Source organism: Coregonus lavaretus (assembly GCF_964263955.1).
Source record: "Coregonus lavaretus genome assembly, chromosome: 18".
NCBI classification, from domain to species: domain Eukaryota; kingdom Metazoa; phylum Chordata; class Actinopteri; order Salmoniformes; family Salmonidae; genus Coregonus; species Coregonus lavaretus.
Genome location: NC_140005.1, coordinates 28,243,837 through 28,261,111, shown reverse-complemented (window position 1 = coordinate 28,261,111; position 17,275 = coordinate 28,243,837). Strand labels below are relative to the sequence as shown.

At 42.8% G+C, this 17,275-nt stretch overlaps 1 protein-coding gene across 1 annotated transcript; it reads right to left on the bottom strand.

The window, feature by feature from the left end:
- Positions 1-1,108: 1,108 nt before the first annotated feature.
- Positions 1,109-2,566, bottom strand: kcnf1b (potassium voltage-gated channel, subfamily F, member 1b; the record flags this gene model as incomplete). The annotated part of the gene is made up of 1 exon (XM_084182138.1): positions 1,109-2,566. The coding sequence occupies one exon, from the start codon at positions 2,564-2,566 to the stop codon at positions 1,109-1,111; it is 1,458 nt and encodes a 485-aa protein (XP_084038264.1).
- Positions 2,567-17,275: the final 14,709 nt, after the last annotated feature.

Here is a 17,275-nt window from a genome sequence, read left to right as displayed (position 1 = left end):
AAAGACATAGGAACAACATGACGCTCAGGTGTGAGCACTGTATTTCAAAACGACTTTCCTCAGCATGCACCTTTCACTAGGGATGGGAATGGGGTGGTTAAGCGCCACATTAGAATGCCTGTCTCCAGATTTGGATACTTATGAGGTCCATTTCAATGTTTTTCATGCAAACGCTTTATTCGATGCTAATTATTGAATAAATACTACTACTACAATTCTCCCCGAAAAACTCAATTCAGAGAAAAACGTCCTCCATTGGATTACTGTTATTGAGAGTCGTTTAGCTGTAGACCCACATAGAGACGAAGTAACTACAGGAGAAAATAGCTCACTAACCAAGTTTCCACCCAACCTTTTTATGCCAGTAAAGTGCATGTCGGATAAAAAATGTAATGAAAGGCCCGATGGAAACAGAACATTTTTCGGTAAACATTCCAAATGTGGACAAAACAAAATACACTAGACAAGGTGGGATCTTTTTGTCGGTAAAATTAATTATGCGAGAAATGTCGGTGGAAACGCTTTTATGCGCAAATATTGATATAATAACCCACATATCGAAGTAAACTTGGAGTCACGCAATGACATGTTGTGTGGTCCTCCCACTATAGGCTATGGCTATGATGAACTTCACAGGGTGGTGAAATTACAAGGTGATGAGCTTGATGCTCCTTTCCAATAAATGTCAAGGGTCTTATTCTGGTGGCATGATCATCGATGCTTGTCTGCTGTTTGACAAATAAAAATAATCTCGCTCTTCTGTCCATAATAATCTCATCATGTAGGCAATACATGCGCTCTAGCCAACAGCACGCTCGAGCGCACGTGCCAATACAAGAGTGCACACTTGCTATTTAACTCAACATTTTTGGTGAGAAAACAGTCAGTAGAATTGAAAATGCGATGGAAACTTGTATTTTTATGTGCACTACGTCATACCGCACGGCCTTTTCTCTACAACAAGTCAATTTGATGGAAACATATCTCTGGTGGGAACATGCCATATTGTTTTTATGCGGATTTTAAACTATTCGCATGAAAATCTGTCGCCAATTGGATGGAAACCTAGCTATTGAAACACATCACTATAGAATATTTATTTACCAAGTTAAAATGATTCTGTTTCCGAGCAATAATTTTTCGACTTCAAAGTCCTGGTCGATTCTTCGAGAAGTGGTATACAATTATCACTACGCGAGGTGCGCATAGAGCTCTCCAACGCACCCGCTGCGCCACACTTGCGCTTTGCCTTCATCAGTGAGTCCTCGCTAGACTGCAACTCCATGAGCTCCAGCTTGTGCTTGGCCGCGGTCTCGAGCACTGTCTGCTTGTTGTAAAAAATGACGAAGTTGTTGATAATGGGGTGAATGGGCAACGCGATGGCTATCACCCCACACAGGAAGCTGATGGCTGCGTTGCACTTGCCTAGAGTGGTTTTGGGGTAAATGTCTCCATAGCCCACGGTGGTCATGGTGATAATAGCCCACCAGAAGGACTGTGGGATGCTACTGAAGAGGGTCTCCGGGTGGCTTTGCTCTATGGTGTAGCCCAGTGCTGAGAACACGAATATCCCTATGCTCATGTACATAAGTAGCAACCCCAGCTCTTTGAAACTCCTCTTCAGCGCATAGGTGAGAGTCTGTAGCCCGGAGGAGTGGCGCGCGAGTTTGAAGATGCGGGCGATACGCATGATGCGAAGCGCCTGGACCGCTTGCTGGACCTTGGCCAGATCCATCATGGCCGTACCCAGGTAAGTAAGGGTCAGCACCACGTAGAAGGGCATGATAGCCATGAAGTCTATTATGTTCATAAAGGATAGGAAAAAGTGCAGTTTGTTTGGGCAGGACATAAAACGCAGCAGGTATTCCACGGTGAACCAGCCTATGCAGACTGTCTCGATGGCCTCCAGCATCGGGTGTTCCACAAGGTCCCCCTCTTCATCTTCCACTTGGACTTCTGGAATGGTCCCCACGCACATCACCACGGAGGATACAAGGACGAAGAGGAAAGATGCAATGGCGATAACGCGCGCAGGCAACGAGGACTCCGGTTTCTCCATGAGTTTCCAAAGGAACTTTAGGCACCGCGCTGAGCGGTAGACAGAAGGGTCCCCATCTATATCATCCAAGATAAGCTTCACTTTGTTGGCAATCTCTGCCAGCTCTTCCTCTTTTTCAGTCAGGTAACTTTTACAGCACTCGTCCAAATAGCTTTGGTGAATTTTCCAGAACTCCATCTCTTTAATGAAACAAATTGGACAGATACCTCGTTTGATGTGAATCTCACCGAAGTAATACACGTCAATGATACATCTGAAAGCATCAGGATCCCGGTCGAAATAAAACTCTTTTTTACCCGGGTCGTAGTCATCACAAAGTGAGTAGATAACGTCGTAATTCAGAGTTGAGCAGTTGATCAGTTCTGCAAGTCGACTCTCCGGGTAGCGGTTAAGCACATCACCGTCTAAAACTAGCCTCACCCCGCCAATGTTCACGGCTATCTCGGCTTCATCCCTTGTATCCAAGCTGTTGCAGTTCTTATATCGGGGTTTGGGTATTGTCCACATCTTTCCTGCTGTCGTAGGCTATTTTCGACGCAGTATAATAACTGGAGGAAAATGTCTAAAAGCAATAAACAGACTTGTTTTTCATGTCGGCCACATGAACAGTTTAAAGTGCAGGTAGGAAAGGAGGAAAGGCATTGCGCAAAACCCCGCTCCGTGCTCTTCCATGACCAAGCTGCAAATACTCTCTCTCTCTCTCTCTCTCTCTCTCTCTCTCTCTCACGCACACGCACACGCACACGCACACACTGCTACTGCTGAGCCTGTGAGCTTTGTGAGCGGATATCACTTGGTTGTCAATTTATGAAACCTTGCTCCATTTCCTGAAAACATTAAACACAAAACCTAATCTTCAAGCACTATTTACAAAACCTCTGACTCCTCTCACAAAATGAAACATTCGCCTCAAAACAGTTTTACCTGTGTTCAAAATCAAACACTGCTCTCAAATCATAAACAAAGTGATCAAAATGATATACACTCTCAAGCAGTCAGTAAACAATACACCGAAAAATAGAAAACACATTGTTCAAAACATACAGTTCTCAGGGAGAAGTACATTTTTAATCTCAAAACAAATTTCATATTTTGCCGTCATTGTCTTTTGATGAAGGAAAACGTGTTCTATTATAGTAGCTCAAAATTGATCAGAAATTACTACTCTCACATTGTTTCTTCTATCCATTCTCAGACTTTCTCCTTCCCACCTTCAACAACCTGTTTGCTCTCTGAACTGGCTTATAATGGTTGTGTCGCATAATTTGAAACAGGTTAAATCAATTTTGAGTGGTTGTGTTCAATCAATGACATGTGTTCTCTATTTGTATTTGATTGTTGCCACTTGTGTTTACCAGTATGGATGAGATGTGCATTAGAGTGCAGAATGTGTTTTGAGAATGAGAATGTGTTTAGAGTTTTGCTGAAAAGTCTAAGTGAGATCTGCAAATTGTGTTTTACCATGTGAAATGGTTTAAGGTATTGACAACAGACTGCATAATTACCTAAATGAGTCCAGGCAACTGAGAACTTTGTTCAGCCAATGGGTTTTAGTGTTTTAGCAATTGAGAAAAACTGTAACACAAGTATTGTCAAACATATGCGTCAAACTCTATGCGTAAACCGGCTGACTGCTACCATTTCAGTCAACCCGTTTACGCATACAGTTTGACGCATACCGAACGTATGCACCACACAGAACGCACTACAACTGCTTCTGCAACGCAATGCTGCAAGGCAAACGCGGCGTTCCATTGGAAATGAATGTACTTCTGGTGTACCAAAACGCAATGACACAGTTGGTATGTTTAAAGCATAAATGAAATGTGTTTACGCGTGATCAGGGGTGTATTCATTCCGCCGACTCTGTTGAAAAACGTTTCTTAAACAGAAGAACGTGATAAACCTACCTGAATTTGTTCAATAGAAACTCTTGTTTGTAACGGTTGGACTAATGATGACACCCTATATCACCTAGCTGCAGGCAAGCGTGTGCAAGGCGGTATTGAATGTGGCACTGTCTGTCCATGTGTCACCTCAAATTTCTCTCTCGACCTGTGTGCACCTATGTTGTAAACTTAGGCTAGGTTGTAGCAACCTCATGATGGGTATAGGGAAAATTTAAGTATCATGTAGTAGCCTAAACCTACCACTGTTACATTGAACTGGGTGAATGGAATATGAATGACAGTCATCCAATATGCTGTAATAGAAATAAGGCCATGCTTATTATATATATTTTTGTCATCCCTCATCTTAAACGGCACCGACTGCCACTGGTCTATAATATATATAAAGGGTGTTAAGATACTGTATTAATGTTTCAAGAAAGGAGTGTACATATTTGGCCTGGCAAAGCGGTTTTATGCGCTGGAAGCCGATAATTATGAGTTTTTTCTCCACTGGTCTCGGCTGGTCTCGGGAAGAAATTACGAGTCCTCACTGTCCAAGACCGAGTCCAAATGTATCCGACACCGAGACACTCAATATGTGGTCTCGAGACCGGACTACAAGACTGGTTAACGCTAAAGGAATAGGTAATTTGAGATGTTTTATTTATCTTAGTAACTAGAATCAAGAACGTTAGATAATTAGGCTTGATAGGGGGTAAAAGCTAACTGGTAGCCTAGGTAGTTATCAAATAACCAAATTGCCTTCCCTTCAGCGATTGTTTTATTTACCCCTTATCAAGCCTCAAGGTGACAGCTAACGTTTTAAAATGTTTAGGCATATTTTGTATTACTCCTTAATATAAGCTATGTTGGGATTTGTTTTCTAATAATTGGATTGAAGTGATGAATAGCTTAGAAGGAATGCATTAATGAGGAGCATAGGTTTGTACTATACTGATATAAATTGTTTCACATAACAGGCTGTGATTCATGTGTGGAACGTTAGGGGAAGGACAGATAAGACTTGTATTTCTTACAGATACGAACACTGCCTCTTTGTTGTCTGTGAACCGTTGTCTGTGAACCGTCCTTGGATGTAGGAACGTACAGTCTTTTGGGTGCTGACTCTACAGGTTATTATGATAGCAACTTATGCCTGGGAACGGTGGAGCGCCAAGGGGTGGGACTAACCCGTGCGCCAACGGATTGGCTGAGGAAAGTCTAAACCACACTCAGTCCTTTACTCTGATTGGCCAACAGAAGAGGTGGGAACTCTCTGTCAGAGTATTTGAGAAAGTACCTGTAAACAATGGTTTAGTTCTCTGAGTGCCCTGCGTGGTATTTCAGTGGACCCGTATATACGAACCTTCATACTTATCATACATACATTTTGCATATAATAAATTAAGCTTGGATTGAAGATCTCTTGATTCTTATTCCAATACCAGATTTGAATTACGCAATTTCTAACAATTGGTGACCTCCGACTGTGATCTGGTAACGGAACTTCGCTGGAATTCACCCAGCCTATTGGACATCACTGTCGTCGAACTGTGTGTTTCACAAAGTGCCCGGGCTTCTAAAAACACAGGTAAGCAGACACCCATTGTTAAATAACTAAAGTTCTGCATATTGGCTTTATCCAAATTAATTTTGTGAAACACCTGTTTGATGTAAGTGAACCCTATTGTACTATAAATAACAATTACAGTATACTACTTCGATTTCATAATATACTATGCAAATGTTTGATAATTGTGATGGTTAAACCCATGGGAGTGCGAGCTATGACTAAGGCTCATAGGAGGTACTTTAAAATAGATTAGACAGTGCGACGCTATGACTGAGGCTCATAGGAGGTACTTTAAAATAGATTAGACAGTGCGACGCTATGACTAAGGCTCATAGGAGGTACTTTAAAATAGATTAGACAGTGCGACGCTATGACTGAGGCTCATAGGAGGTACTTTAAAATAGATTAGACAGTGCGACGCTATGACTAAGGCTCATAGGAGGTACTTTAAAATAGATTAGACAGTGCGAGCTATGACTAGAGGCTCATAGGGGGTACTTTAAAATAGATTAGACAGTGCGAGCTATGACTGAGAGACTCATAGGAGGTACTTTAAAAGTTAGACAGTGCGAGTGTTATCGTATGCATGAGAGTGTGAATGATAAACCTGTATACCTTGATAGAAAACTAATTGGGAATTAAAACGTCTGTGGCTGTCCAAACTGTATAATTTGGGAATAACTGTTGGGTTTGTGGTTGCTTAAACCATATAACCCGTTAATAACAATTGGGAACATAAAGCTAAAGTGATGAATGACTAGTGTGACTGAACTGAAACGTTTGAGCTGATATGATTGAACTGTGGCGTTTGATGTTTGACCCTGCAAAATACTGGTTAAACAATTAGACTGAAATAATTCGGTTTATCGTTGAAATATAAACATGCACCAACTTTAACTAATTAGGTGGGAATAATTTGATTTAAATAACTAGATTAAAGTACTTTAAATAACGACAGAATATTGGAAACACTAACACAGCTCCTCAAAAGAGCCTGCTCCCAGAGGAAGAGAGAGTTGCGAGGGGAGGGGCTGGAGAGAGCGAAAGTGTGGCTTTTGGAGCCAGGAAAGACTGGGAGTTGGCTGGGAACACCACGGGGTGATTATTTGAGAGGTGCCTGGGGGTTTCTGACGATGGATATTCTGAACTTGCTCACCCGTTCGTCATGGGTGGGAAAGTGGAGAATATTTACATTTGCATTTTTTGTAATTTGGCAGACGCTCTTGTCCAGAGCGACTTGCAGGAGCGATTGGGGTTGAGTGCCTTGCTCGAGGGCACATCGGCAGATTTTTCGCCTGGTCGGCTCGGGGATTGGAACCGGCGACCTCTCGGTTGTTGGCGCGGCGCTATTGATCACCAAGCTGCCTGCCGCCACATATGAGTTTAAGGTTGTGACGTTGTTTGATCATGTGATAAGGTTTAATGGCTAATCGGACCATAACTAATGTGGTTATGGAAGTAATGTATCAATAGTGGAGAACCAATAGGGGGCTCCATTGAACTATTATGGTTTATTTGACATTTCGGTGGCATGAGGCGAAGTCAACGGCTGGTGTGGGTGGTGACCGGATGCTACTGAGTATTTAGTTTGGTAATGTTGAATGGACTATTTGTAGCGTGTTTTGGGGTTAAATAGAAAAACTAACTTATTCAATAGGGAATGGGTGAAGGGAGAGAGAGTTTTTTGCTGAGGTGAAAGCTACTGCGATTTTCATTTGGTGACGTCACTTGCTCTATGAACTGGGAGTAGTTACTTTGAGAGCATCGCAGATGGAGTGGAGTGCCTGGCGATGTATGTAAAGGGTTCCTGGTTCGAAAACAGGTAGGGACAGTGAGTAAAGCTTTCGCAGTGGGGCTATATACCTAGATTACTATGTGGATTGAGAAATGTGAAAGGTTGAATTAGATAGCTTAAATAGAAGTATTCTAGAAAGGTCTATGAAAATATGTTATAAGGTTACCATGCGCTTTCCCCGAAGGAGCAATGGGGAGGGTGAGAGACAGTACAGTTCAGATGGTAGGAACATCATTAAATGTATGCTTATCAACGATAGCAAGTGTTTGTTTTATTAATTAGGGCATAATCAGAGAGAACAGTTAAATAAATTGAATAGCGAACTGAAATGGGTTAGCGGGAAAATATAAATTTTTGGCACATTTTAGAACGATAATGTATTTTGGTTACGTGGATGCAAGTGACATTGGCTGTTGTGATGGGGGAATAGCGCCAGCCTGTGGTGGGTTCTGGAATTGTTACATAAAACAAACTTATATTTTAAACTAAAGTGATGGAGTAGGCTACAATTATAACATTATCAGAAAAAAGGCACAATTTAATGTGAAATAGTTATTACAATTATTATCATTGATCCAGTAATGATATAAGGATAGTAGAGGAAGGCAGGGGATTTAATCTCATTTAGGGAAGTTATATTAGGAAGAAAATACCATTAAATGAGGGAACATTTGATGTAACTGTGATTGTATTGGCTAAAAACTAAAATATGACATTTACAGGGGGGACAGATTTTCCTAGGGGGTTGAACAAATAATTGATAATGGATCATTTGAGATGAGATCACATGTAGCAGAGTTAGGGTAATCAATTAAATAATCATTGTATACTCGAGGAATTTTGAGTGGTTTTATGGATTAGTTATGAGGAATTAGATTGATACAAACAATTATTGATGGGTTAAGACTGGGGATATCTGTATCATGTTTTGTGTGTACTACCATCTTTAGATTATAACCAGGAGAAAGAGATTAGCTCATCTCAGTTAGGCAGTATTTAGGTCATAAAAGTGAGCTACCAAATTAACTGAGGCCTGGCTATTTGTGGTTGTTATTTTTCAAATTGGGTTTTTCAAACAAAAAACAACACACCTAGTATGATGTTTATAAAGCCTTGTTGTTTCAATTTTGGGGGGTTTTCAGCAGGTCAAGGGTGATAGGTCTTAGAGGAGCACACACAGTGAATTGTTGGGTATACTATGGGATGGAACAGTTCATTGAATAATTTCAATTGCCTCTGAACTCTGTTTTAACCTTCTGGTGTTAATTAATCATCCACACTAGTAAATACTAAAGGCATGAGAGGAGGATTTTAAGATAGTTTATTTGACTAAGTTGAGGGTAATTTATAATATTGTGAAAATTGTGAAGAAGATTATAATTTGGTATGGATGGTATGGTAGGAGATGGTAGGATTAAATAATAAATATATACGAAGGAGACAAAAAAAAAAAAAAAAAAAAGGATTAGAAATTGAGAGCTGAACATGTATGTGTGAAGATAATTTATTAACCACACCTGTATGTCAGAGGTTTTGTGCTCCACAGGTGAACTAAAGGAGAAGGTGACCCACTCTATCTAACCAGGAGACTGAAGCAGGCCTGGCGGGAAGGGCTCTACCAAGTACTGCCTTTGCCAGCAGAATAGCTGAGAGATCCATCTGGGTGCATGTCACTCACTGCAAAAAGGTAAACCCAGCTACACCTGACGAACAAACACAGAGTTAGGAGAAAGAACCGATCACCACTAGGGCTCGGGGGTTGGCTCCTTAACGAAGATTCCCTTACCCTGTCTGATCATCCCTGTGTGAGTTCGATAGAAGGTGAAGCAATGGGTTGGCCTCTGGCGTCTGACATGTTCTCAGGGTGAGGGTGGGGATTCACAGGTCTCCCGACGGTAGGTAGCTGTCTGATTGTGGGGGCCATATTCCTAACACACAGACCCTCCTGATCAGCCAGAAGTAGTAGGGAAAGGGGAAGTACTAGGGACTTTAGGGAAGGACATCACCATATGTATGTCACCATGTACATCCTGGGACTATGTAGTTGCTTATACCAAGCGGGGGGGGGGGGGGATATGTCAATCTCCATACACAGTTTAGGGACAGGTGTAGTATTGTGAAAGTAGGGAATTATCAGAAATGGCAGTGTGACCCATATAAGGGTAGGTACTGTCTGAAAGTCTGAATTATGCTAAAACAGATTACAGACCTGACAAGTGAGATATCCTCTTCAACTGGGGCACCCTATAGAGTAAACCTCTCTGAGGGAGGTAGTAGGACAGTGCAAACTATTGACCTGAAGGAAGTAGTACAGATGGAGACGGAGTAAATAGATTTTAACCTGTGGTTGGAATGGATTCAGTATACGGTCTAAAGAGGACTGTTGTACCTGTAGGACAGCCAAACCAAGGTTAACAACTACTCCGTTCCCCTTGACAGGCTTTAACTCTCTGTCAGGTTTATCCTCCATGCAAGCCACCTGGGAATGTGGTGAAAGAGTCTTGTAGTAACTTGCACTATCTGTATCCCCCGATAACAAAGTCATCCCGACCTGGGTTGCCTCAGTTTGAAATCACAGGGGATTCTAATTGTTTTTCTAGGACTAGTAAGATAGGATACAGGGTAGGGCCTCTTAGCTCCTGCTCCCACACAGAGAATATCACAACTAAAAGAGACCATGACTAATCTCTCCTCTTTGTTGCAGACAGAGGATTTTAGGAATCAAAACCAGGCCCGTGCTGACATCTGATGGTTGTGTGGTGATAACTGATTGTGAACTCACCTACATACGCAAACAATCAAACGTGTCAGAGACTGGTGAGTTGTCACGTAGAAAGTAGGACCTCCTCCCGGGATCCTTTGATGAAAGGATATATATATTGATGGGATCCACAATCAGATCGCAGCTGGGTTTGAATCAAGTATTTTCTGGTGGTCAACAATTAATAAAAATGTAGATTGGATAAATTATATTTAATATAACCAGCAAAATATGTATAAACCACACTCGTGATGCAATAAAGGGATTGGCTGAGCAGACAGCACCAACTAGCTTAATGACATAGCAGAATAGAATAGCTTTAGATATGCTTTTGGCTGAGCGGGATAGGGTTTGTGTTCTGTTTGGATATATGTGCTGTACTTTCATCTCCAACAACACAGCACCGGACGGGTCCGTGACCAAAGCGCTTCAGGGACTCACCACGCTGGCGAACAAACTGGCTGAGAACTCTGGTATTGATAGCTCCATAAACGGTTGGTTTGATAACATATTTGGTGAATGGAAAACTATTGTTGTAACTATTCTGGGTGAAGTTATAGCTTCTATGGGTATACTTGTTCTTTGTGGGTGTTGTCTTATTTCCTGTGTCTGAGGGTTGGTGAGAAAAGGAGATGGAGAAGGTGGTTTCCAAACAGATGGTGAGATACGGCCCAATCCCGGACTCCGACCTAAGGAATGAAGGATATGACCTACCAGACTTGGAGGAGTGACACCCTAGGGTGTCTAAAGGGGGCCAAAATGTACTTCCCTGTTGGTGTTTTATGTTTTAATAATCTTATGTTTTGTGTTCTATTAATCCTGTGTTTTATGCTTTATTAATCAAGTTAACCATTGGGAATGTTTGTCTTTCCTTATGTGAAGGTTTGAAGTGCCTGGGTGACTTGTAGCCAACCGTTTGCAAGTTGGGTGTAGATGGAAGGACTGAAGGCCTTTTATTATCAAATTGTCTATTAATAAAAGTGTGATTCTTTTTGTTTGTATTGTATTTTAATGAGTGACATCCTAGAGGGTGTCAAAAGGGGGATTGTTGGGATTTGTTTTCTAATAATTGGATTGAAGTGATGAATAGCTTAGAAGGAATGCATTAATGAGGAGCATAGGTTTGTACTATACTGATATAAATTGTTTCACATAACAGGCTGTGATTCATGTGTGGAACGTTAGGGGAAGGACAGATAAGACTTGTATTTCTTACAGATACGAACACTGCCTCTTTGTTGTCTGTGAACCGTTGTCTGTGAACCGTCCTTGGATGTAGGAACGTACAGTCTTTTGGGTGCTGACTCTACAGGTTATTATGATAGAAACTTATGCCTGGGAACGGTGGAGCGCCAAGGGGTGGGACTAACCCGTGCGCCAACGGATTGGCTGATTGCTATTTCACCCAGAACATTGGATTTTCTGCCGGAATAATTTAATCACTGGACATTAATCACCGGATCGCAACTAGCTAGCCGCAACCGAATGGATGTTGCTGTTTGGCTAATCACCACTGCCCCCGATGCAAGCACCAGTTAGCCTCGAGCTAGCCTAGAGTCAGGCTCATATCCCGGCTATCTACCTCTAGGTCTACCGGACGGGAGTAGCCAGCCAGTAGCCAGCTAACTAGCTACTTGCTATCAGCTACCGTTAGCGGTTTTTCACCATTGTCCGTGGCCTGCACCACCTACCAGCCAGCTCTAGTCTGGACTATTATTCGGCCAGTCTGCACTGTCTGCACAGCGCGTTATCGACCCAGAACATATCAGTTTTTCTGCCGGAATCACTGAATCACTGGACCTTTAACTCCGGATTCATCGCTACCAGCTAGCTGCTACAAAATGGACGTTGAGGTCTGGCTAATCATCCTGAGCTAGGCCCATCTCCCATCTCCCGGCTATCTACCTCTCTGTCAACCGGACGGGACCACCTAGTGTTGACACGGAGCCCCGCCGATCCAACACGACTGGTTTGCCGACGAAATAGTCTGATGTGGTTTCAACAGGCTTTCCGTTGCGACGACCACGAAGATCCATCTGCCAGCCCCGGCCCGCTAGCACACGCAAACTACAACTGTGCTCCCTGCTAGCTGTGCTGAAGCACCAATTTGAACTGCTCTCGGACTCACATATTGCTGTTCACTGGACCTTATGATCACTCAGCTGCACAGCTGATGCCTGCTGGACTGTTCCTTTACACGGTACCCTGTCCTGTTTATTCTGTTTAGTCTTAGCCCAAACGTTATCGCTATTTCCAGTTGTGTCTTAGCTCTCTCTAATAACACCTGTGACTGCTTTATGCCTCTCTCCCATGTCAATTATGCCTTGCCTATTGCTGTTTGGGTTAGTTCTTATTATACAATTTCACTGTAGAACCCCTAGTCCCTCTCAAACTGCCTCATATAGTTCCTTTGTTCCACCCCCCATACACGCCGAGACCGGCTCAATCGATGCCTCCAATGACGCTATCTCTTTCATTGTTACCCAACGCTTAGGGTTACCTGAACTGTACTCATATCCTTCCATATCCATTTCTGTACATAATGCCCTGAATCTTTTCTACAACGCCCGGAGAACTGCCCCCTTTATTCTATGTACCCAACGCACTAGAAGACCAGTTCTTAAAGCCTTTAGTCGTATCCTTATTCTAGTCCTCCTCTGTTCCTCTGGTGATGTAGAGGCTAACCCAGGCCCTGCAGCCCCCAGTATCACTCCTACTCCCCAGGAGCTATCATTTGTTGACTTCTGTAACCGTAAAAGTCTTGGTTTTCTGCACATAAATATCAGAAGCCTCCTTCCTAAGTTTGAGTTATTCACTGCGTTAGCACACTCCGCCAACCCTGATGTTCTAGCAGTGTCTGAATCCTGGCTTAGGAAGGCCACCAAAAATTCTGAAATTTCCATCCCCAACTATAACATTTTCCGTCTAGATAGAACTGCCAAAGGGGGTGGAGTTGCAATCTACTGTAGAGATAGCCTGCAGAGCTCCATCATACTATCCAGGTCTGTGCCCAAACAGTTTGAGCTTCTACTTCTAAAAATCCAACTTTCCAGAAATAAATCTCTCACTGTTGCCGCTTGCTACAGACCCCCCTCAGCCCCCAGCTGTGCCCTGGACACCATATGTGAATTGATTGCCCCCCATCTATCCTCAGAGTTCGTACTGCTTGGTAACCTAAATTGGGATATGCTTAACACCCCGGCCATCCTACAATCTAAACTAGATGCCCTCAATCTCACACAAATTATCAACGAACCTACCAGGTACAACCCTAAATCCGTAAACATGGGTACCCTCATAGATATCATCCTGACTAACTTACCCTCTAAATACACCTCCGCTGTCTTCAACCAGGATCTCAGCGATCACTGCCTTATTGCCTGCGTCCGTAACGGGTCCGCGGTCAAACGACCACCCCTCATCACTGTCAAACGCTCCCAAAAACACTTCAGCGAGCAGGCCTTCCTAATTGACCTGGCCCAGGTATCCTGGATGGATATAGATCTCATTCCGTCAGTAGAGGATGCCTGGTTGTTCTTTAAAAGTAATTTCCTCTCAATCTTAAATAGACATGCCCCATTCAAAAAATACAGAACTAAGAACAGATATAGCCCCTGGTTCTCCTCAGACTTGACTGCCCTTGACCAGCACAAAAACATCCTGTGGCGTACTGCATTAGCATCAAATAGCCCCCGCGATATGCAACTTTTCAGGGAAGTTAGGAACCAATATACACAAGCAGTTAGGAAAGCAAAGGCTAACTTTTTCAAACAGAAATTTGCATCCTGTAGCACTAACTCCAAAAAGTTTTGGGACACTGTAAAGTCCATGGAAAATAAGAGCACTTCCTCCCAGCTGCCCACTGCACTGAGGCTAGGAAACACTATCACCACCGATAAATCTACTAATCGACAATTTCAACAAGCATTTTGCTACGGCTGGCCATGCTTTCCACCTGGCTACCACTACCCCGGCCACCAGCTCTGCACCCTCCGCTGCAACTTGCCCATGCCCCCCCCGCTTCTCCTTCACACAAATCCAGACAGCTGATGTTCTAAAAGAGCTGCAAAATCTGGACCCCTACAAATCATCTGGGCTAGACAATCTGGACCCTTTCTTTCTAAAACTAGCCGCCGAAATTGTCGCAACCCCTATTACTAGCCTGTTCAACCTCTCTTTCGTAACGTCTGAGATCCCCAGAGATTGGAAAGCTGCCGCGGTCATCCCCCTCTTCAAAGGGGGTGACACTCTAGATCCAAACTGTTACAGACCCATATCCATCCTGCCCTGCCTTTCAAAAGTTTTTGAAAGCCAAGTCAACAAACAGATCACCGAGCATTTCGAATCCCACCGTACCTTCTCCGCTATGCAATCCGGTTTCCGAGCTGGTCATGGGTGCACTTCAGCCACGCTCAAGGTCCTAAACGATATTATAACCGCGATCGATAATAGACAGTACTGTGCAGCCGTTTTCATTGACCTGGCCAAGGCTTTCGACTCTGTCAACCACCGCATTCTTATTGGCAGACTAAATAGCCTTGGTTTCTCAAATGACTGCCTCGCCTGGTTCACCAACTACTTCTCAGATAGAGTTCAATGTGTCAAATCGGAGGGCCTGTTGTCTGGACCTATGGCAGTCTCTATGGGGGTGCCACAGGGTTCAATTCTTGGGCCGACTCTTTTCTCTGTGTATATCAATGACGTCGCTCTTGCTGCTGGTGACTCTCAGATCCACCTCTACGCAGACGACACCATTTTGTATACATCTGGCCCTTCATTGGACACTGTGTTAACAAACCTCCAAACGAGCTTCAATTCCATACAACACTCCTTCAGTAGCCTCCAACTGCTCTTAAACACTAGTAAAACTAAATGCATGCTCTTCAACCGAACGCTGCTTGCACCCGCCCACCCGACTAGAATCACTACTCTCGACGGGTCTGACCTAGAGTATGTGGACAACTACAAATATCTAGGTGTTTGGTTAGACTGTAAACTCTCCTTCCAGACTCACATTAAGAATCTCCAATCCAAAGTTAAATCTAGAATCGGTTTCCTATTTCGCAACAAAGCCTCCTTCACTCATGCTGCCAAACATGCCCTCGTAAAACTGACTATCCTACCGATCCTTGACTTCGGCGATGTCATTTACAAAATAGCATCCAACACTCTACTCAGCAAATTGGATGTAGTCTATCACAGTGCCATCCGTTTTGTCTCCAAAGCCCCATATAATACCCACCACTGTGACCTGTACGCTCTTGTTGGCTGGTCCTCACTACATATTCGTCGCCAAACCCACTGGCTCCAGGCCATCTATAAATCACTGCTAGGCAAATCCCCGCCTTATCTTAGCTCATTGGTCACCATAGCAACACCCACCCGTAGTCTGCGCTCCAGCGGGTATATCTCACTGGTCCTCCCCAAAGCCAACACCTCCTTTGGCCGCAATTCCTTCCAGTTCTCTGCTGCCAATGACTGGAACAAATTGCAAAAATCTCTGAAGCTGGAGACACTTATCTCCCTCACTAACTTTAAGCATCAGTTGTCAGAGCACCTTACCGATCACTGCACCTGTACACAGCCCATCTGAAATTAGCCCGCCCAACTACCTCATCCCTATATTGTTATCTATTTTGCTCATTTGTACCCCAGTATCTCTATTTGCACATCATCTCTTGCACATCTATCATTCCAGTGTTAATACTAATTGTAATTATTTTGCACTATAGCCTATTTTATTGCCTTACCTCCATAACTTGCTAAATTTGCACACTGTATATTATATGTATTTCTGTTGTATTTTTGACTTTGTTTTGTTTTACCCCATATGTAACTCTGTGTTTGTTTTTATCGCACTGCTATGCTTTATCTTGGCCAGGTCGCAGTTGTAAATGAGAACTTGTTCTCAACTGGTTTACCTGGTTAAATAAAGGTGAAATAAAATAAAAAATAAAATAAAAAAGCTAGCTAACTAGCAACTTGGTAAGCTAGCTAGCTTGTTCCAGTTAGTTTTCTCATCATGAATGAAGCAGGTAGAGTACTAGCAACCTTGTGGTATGGTTATGTGAAATGACAATATTTTCTTGCAATTTTGATTCATAATTTATGCATTGACAGTTTGTAGTGTATCACAGTCCAACACTACCACCACGTTGGGTCTGGACTGTGAGGTACCGCCACTGACGACCCAATCTGCACCCATGGCATCTATCGTTCATAACAAACAGGGCAGTCATGAGTATTGAGGGTGTACTAAAATTAAATTTTTAGCAAAGATTGGCCTACGTTTGCATCTTTACAGAAAACATATGTTGTGATTGGAGCTCTGTATTTGCTATGCTGCATTTTAAAAACAGAAATAGCAGAAATGTGATTTGGAAATAGCAACTTGGATTAAATATGACGATGTTTGCCTTTCCATGCCTTGTATAGCCTACTATTGAATATGATGCAAATGTATGCTCAGATATGTCACCTTCATGTGAAGAAGCACAATGATTTTCGCCGCCTGAACAGGTAAAATAATTTGGGTGCTGGACATTTCATGAGTCGGATTTAGCCCGTTTTCGATCAGACACACGAGGATGTAAGGATATCTATTGAAATGATGCATTTCTTTTTAGAAATATGGATACATAAATGATCACGTAATGACGAGATATGATACATTTCTGAAAATATGTGGATTCGTTCATGCCTTAGTATAAAGGCTTAGATATGTCAACATGTTGACACGCATGCTTTCCGGAGTTAGAATATTCTACAAATATGTAAGCGGGTGCAAGAGCATCAGGCACGTGTCGTGAACGTATCTCACCCCAGATATCTCCCTGGACTCATAGCAGGGAGATTTCTGAGGTCCGGATTGAATGCGTGTAGAAACTGTCCCATTACGGAGAATATCCTAGCTCCGTATATGAAAGTAAGGACATGCATATCTCGAGCATGTCTACTCCTTCTATCTAATAAAATGTCAGATAAAGATATCCCCTGATATTGACCCTTTTCGCCCAGTGTTGATACTGACAATGCAGATTCCTTAACCTCTAGTGTCCAATTTCAGACTCACACGTTTACAGTTACTCTGTGGATAATGCAGAGACAGAGAGTTACTGAAACAATTCCACACAAGATATAGAATTAGGGGTTAATGTTCATGAACATCAAATGTATACTTACCATGCAGATTCCT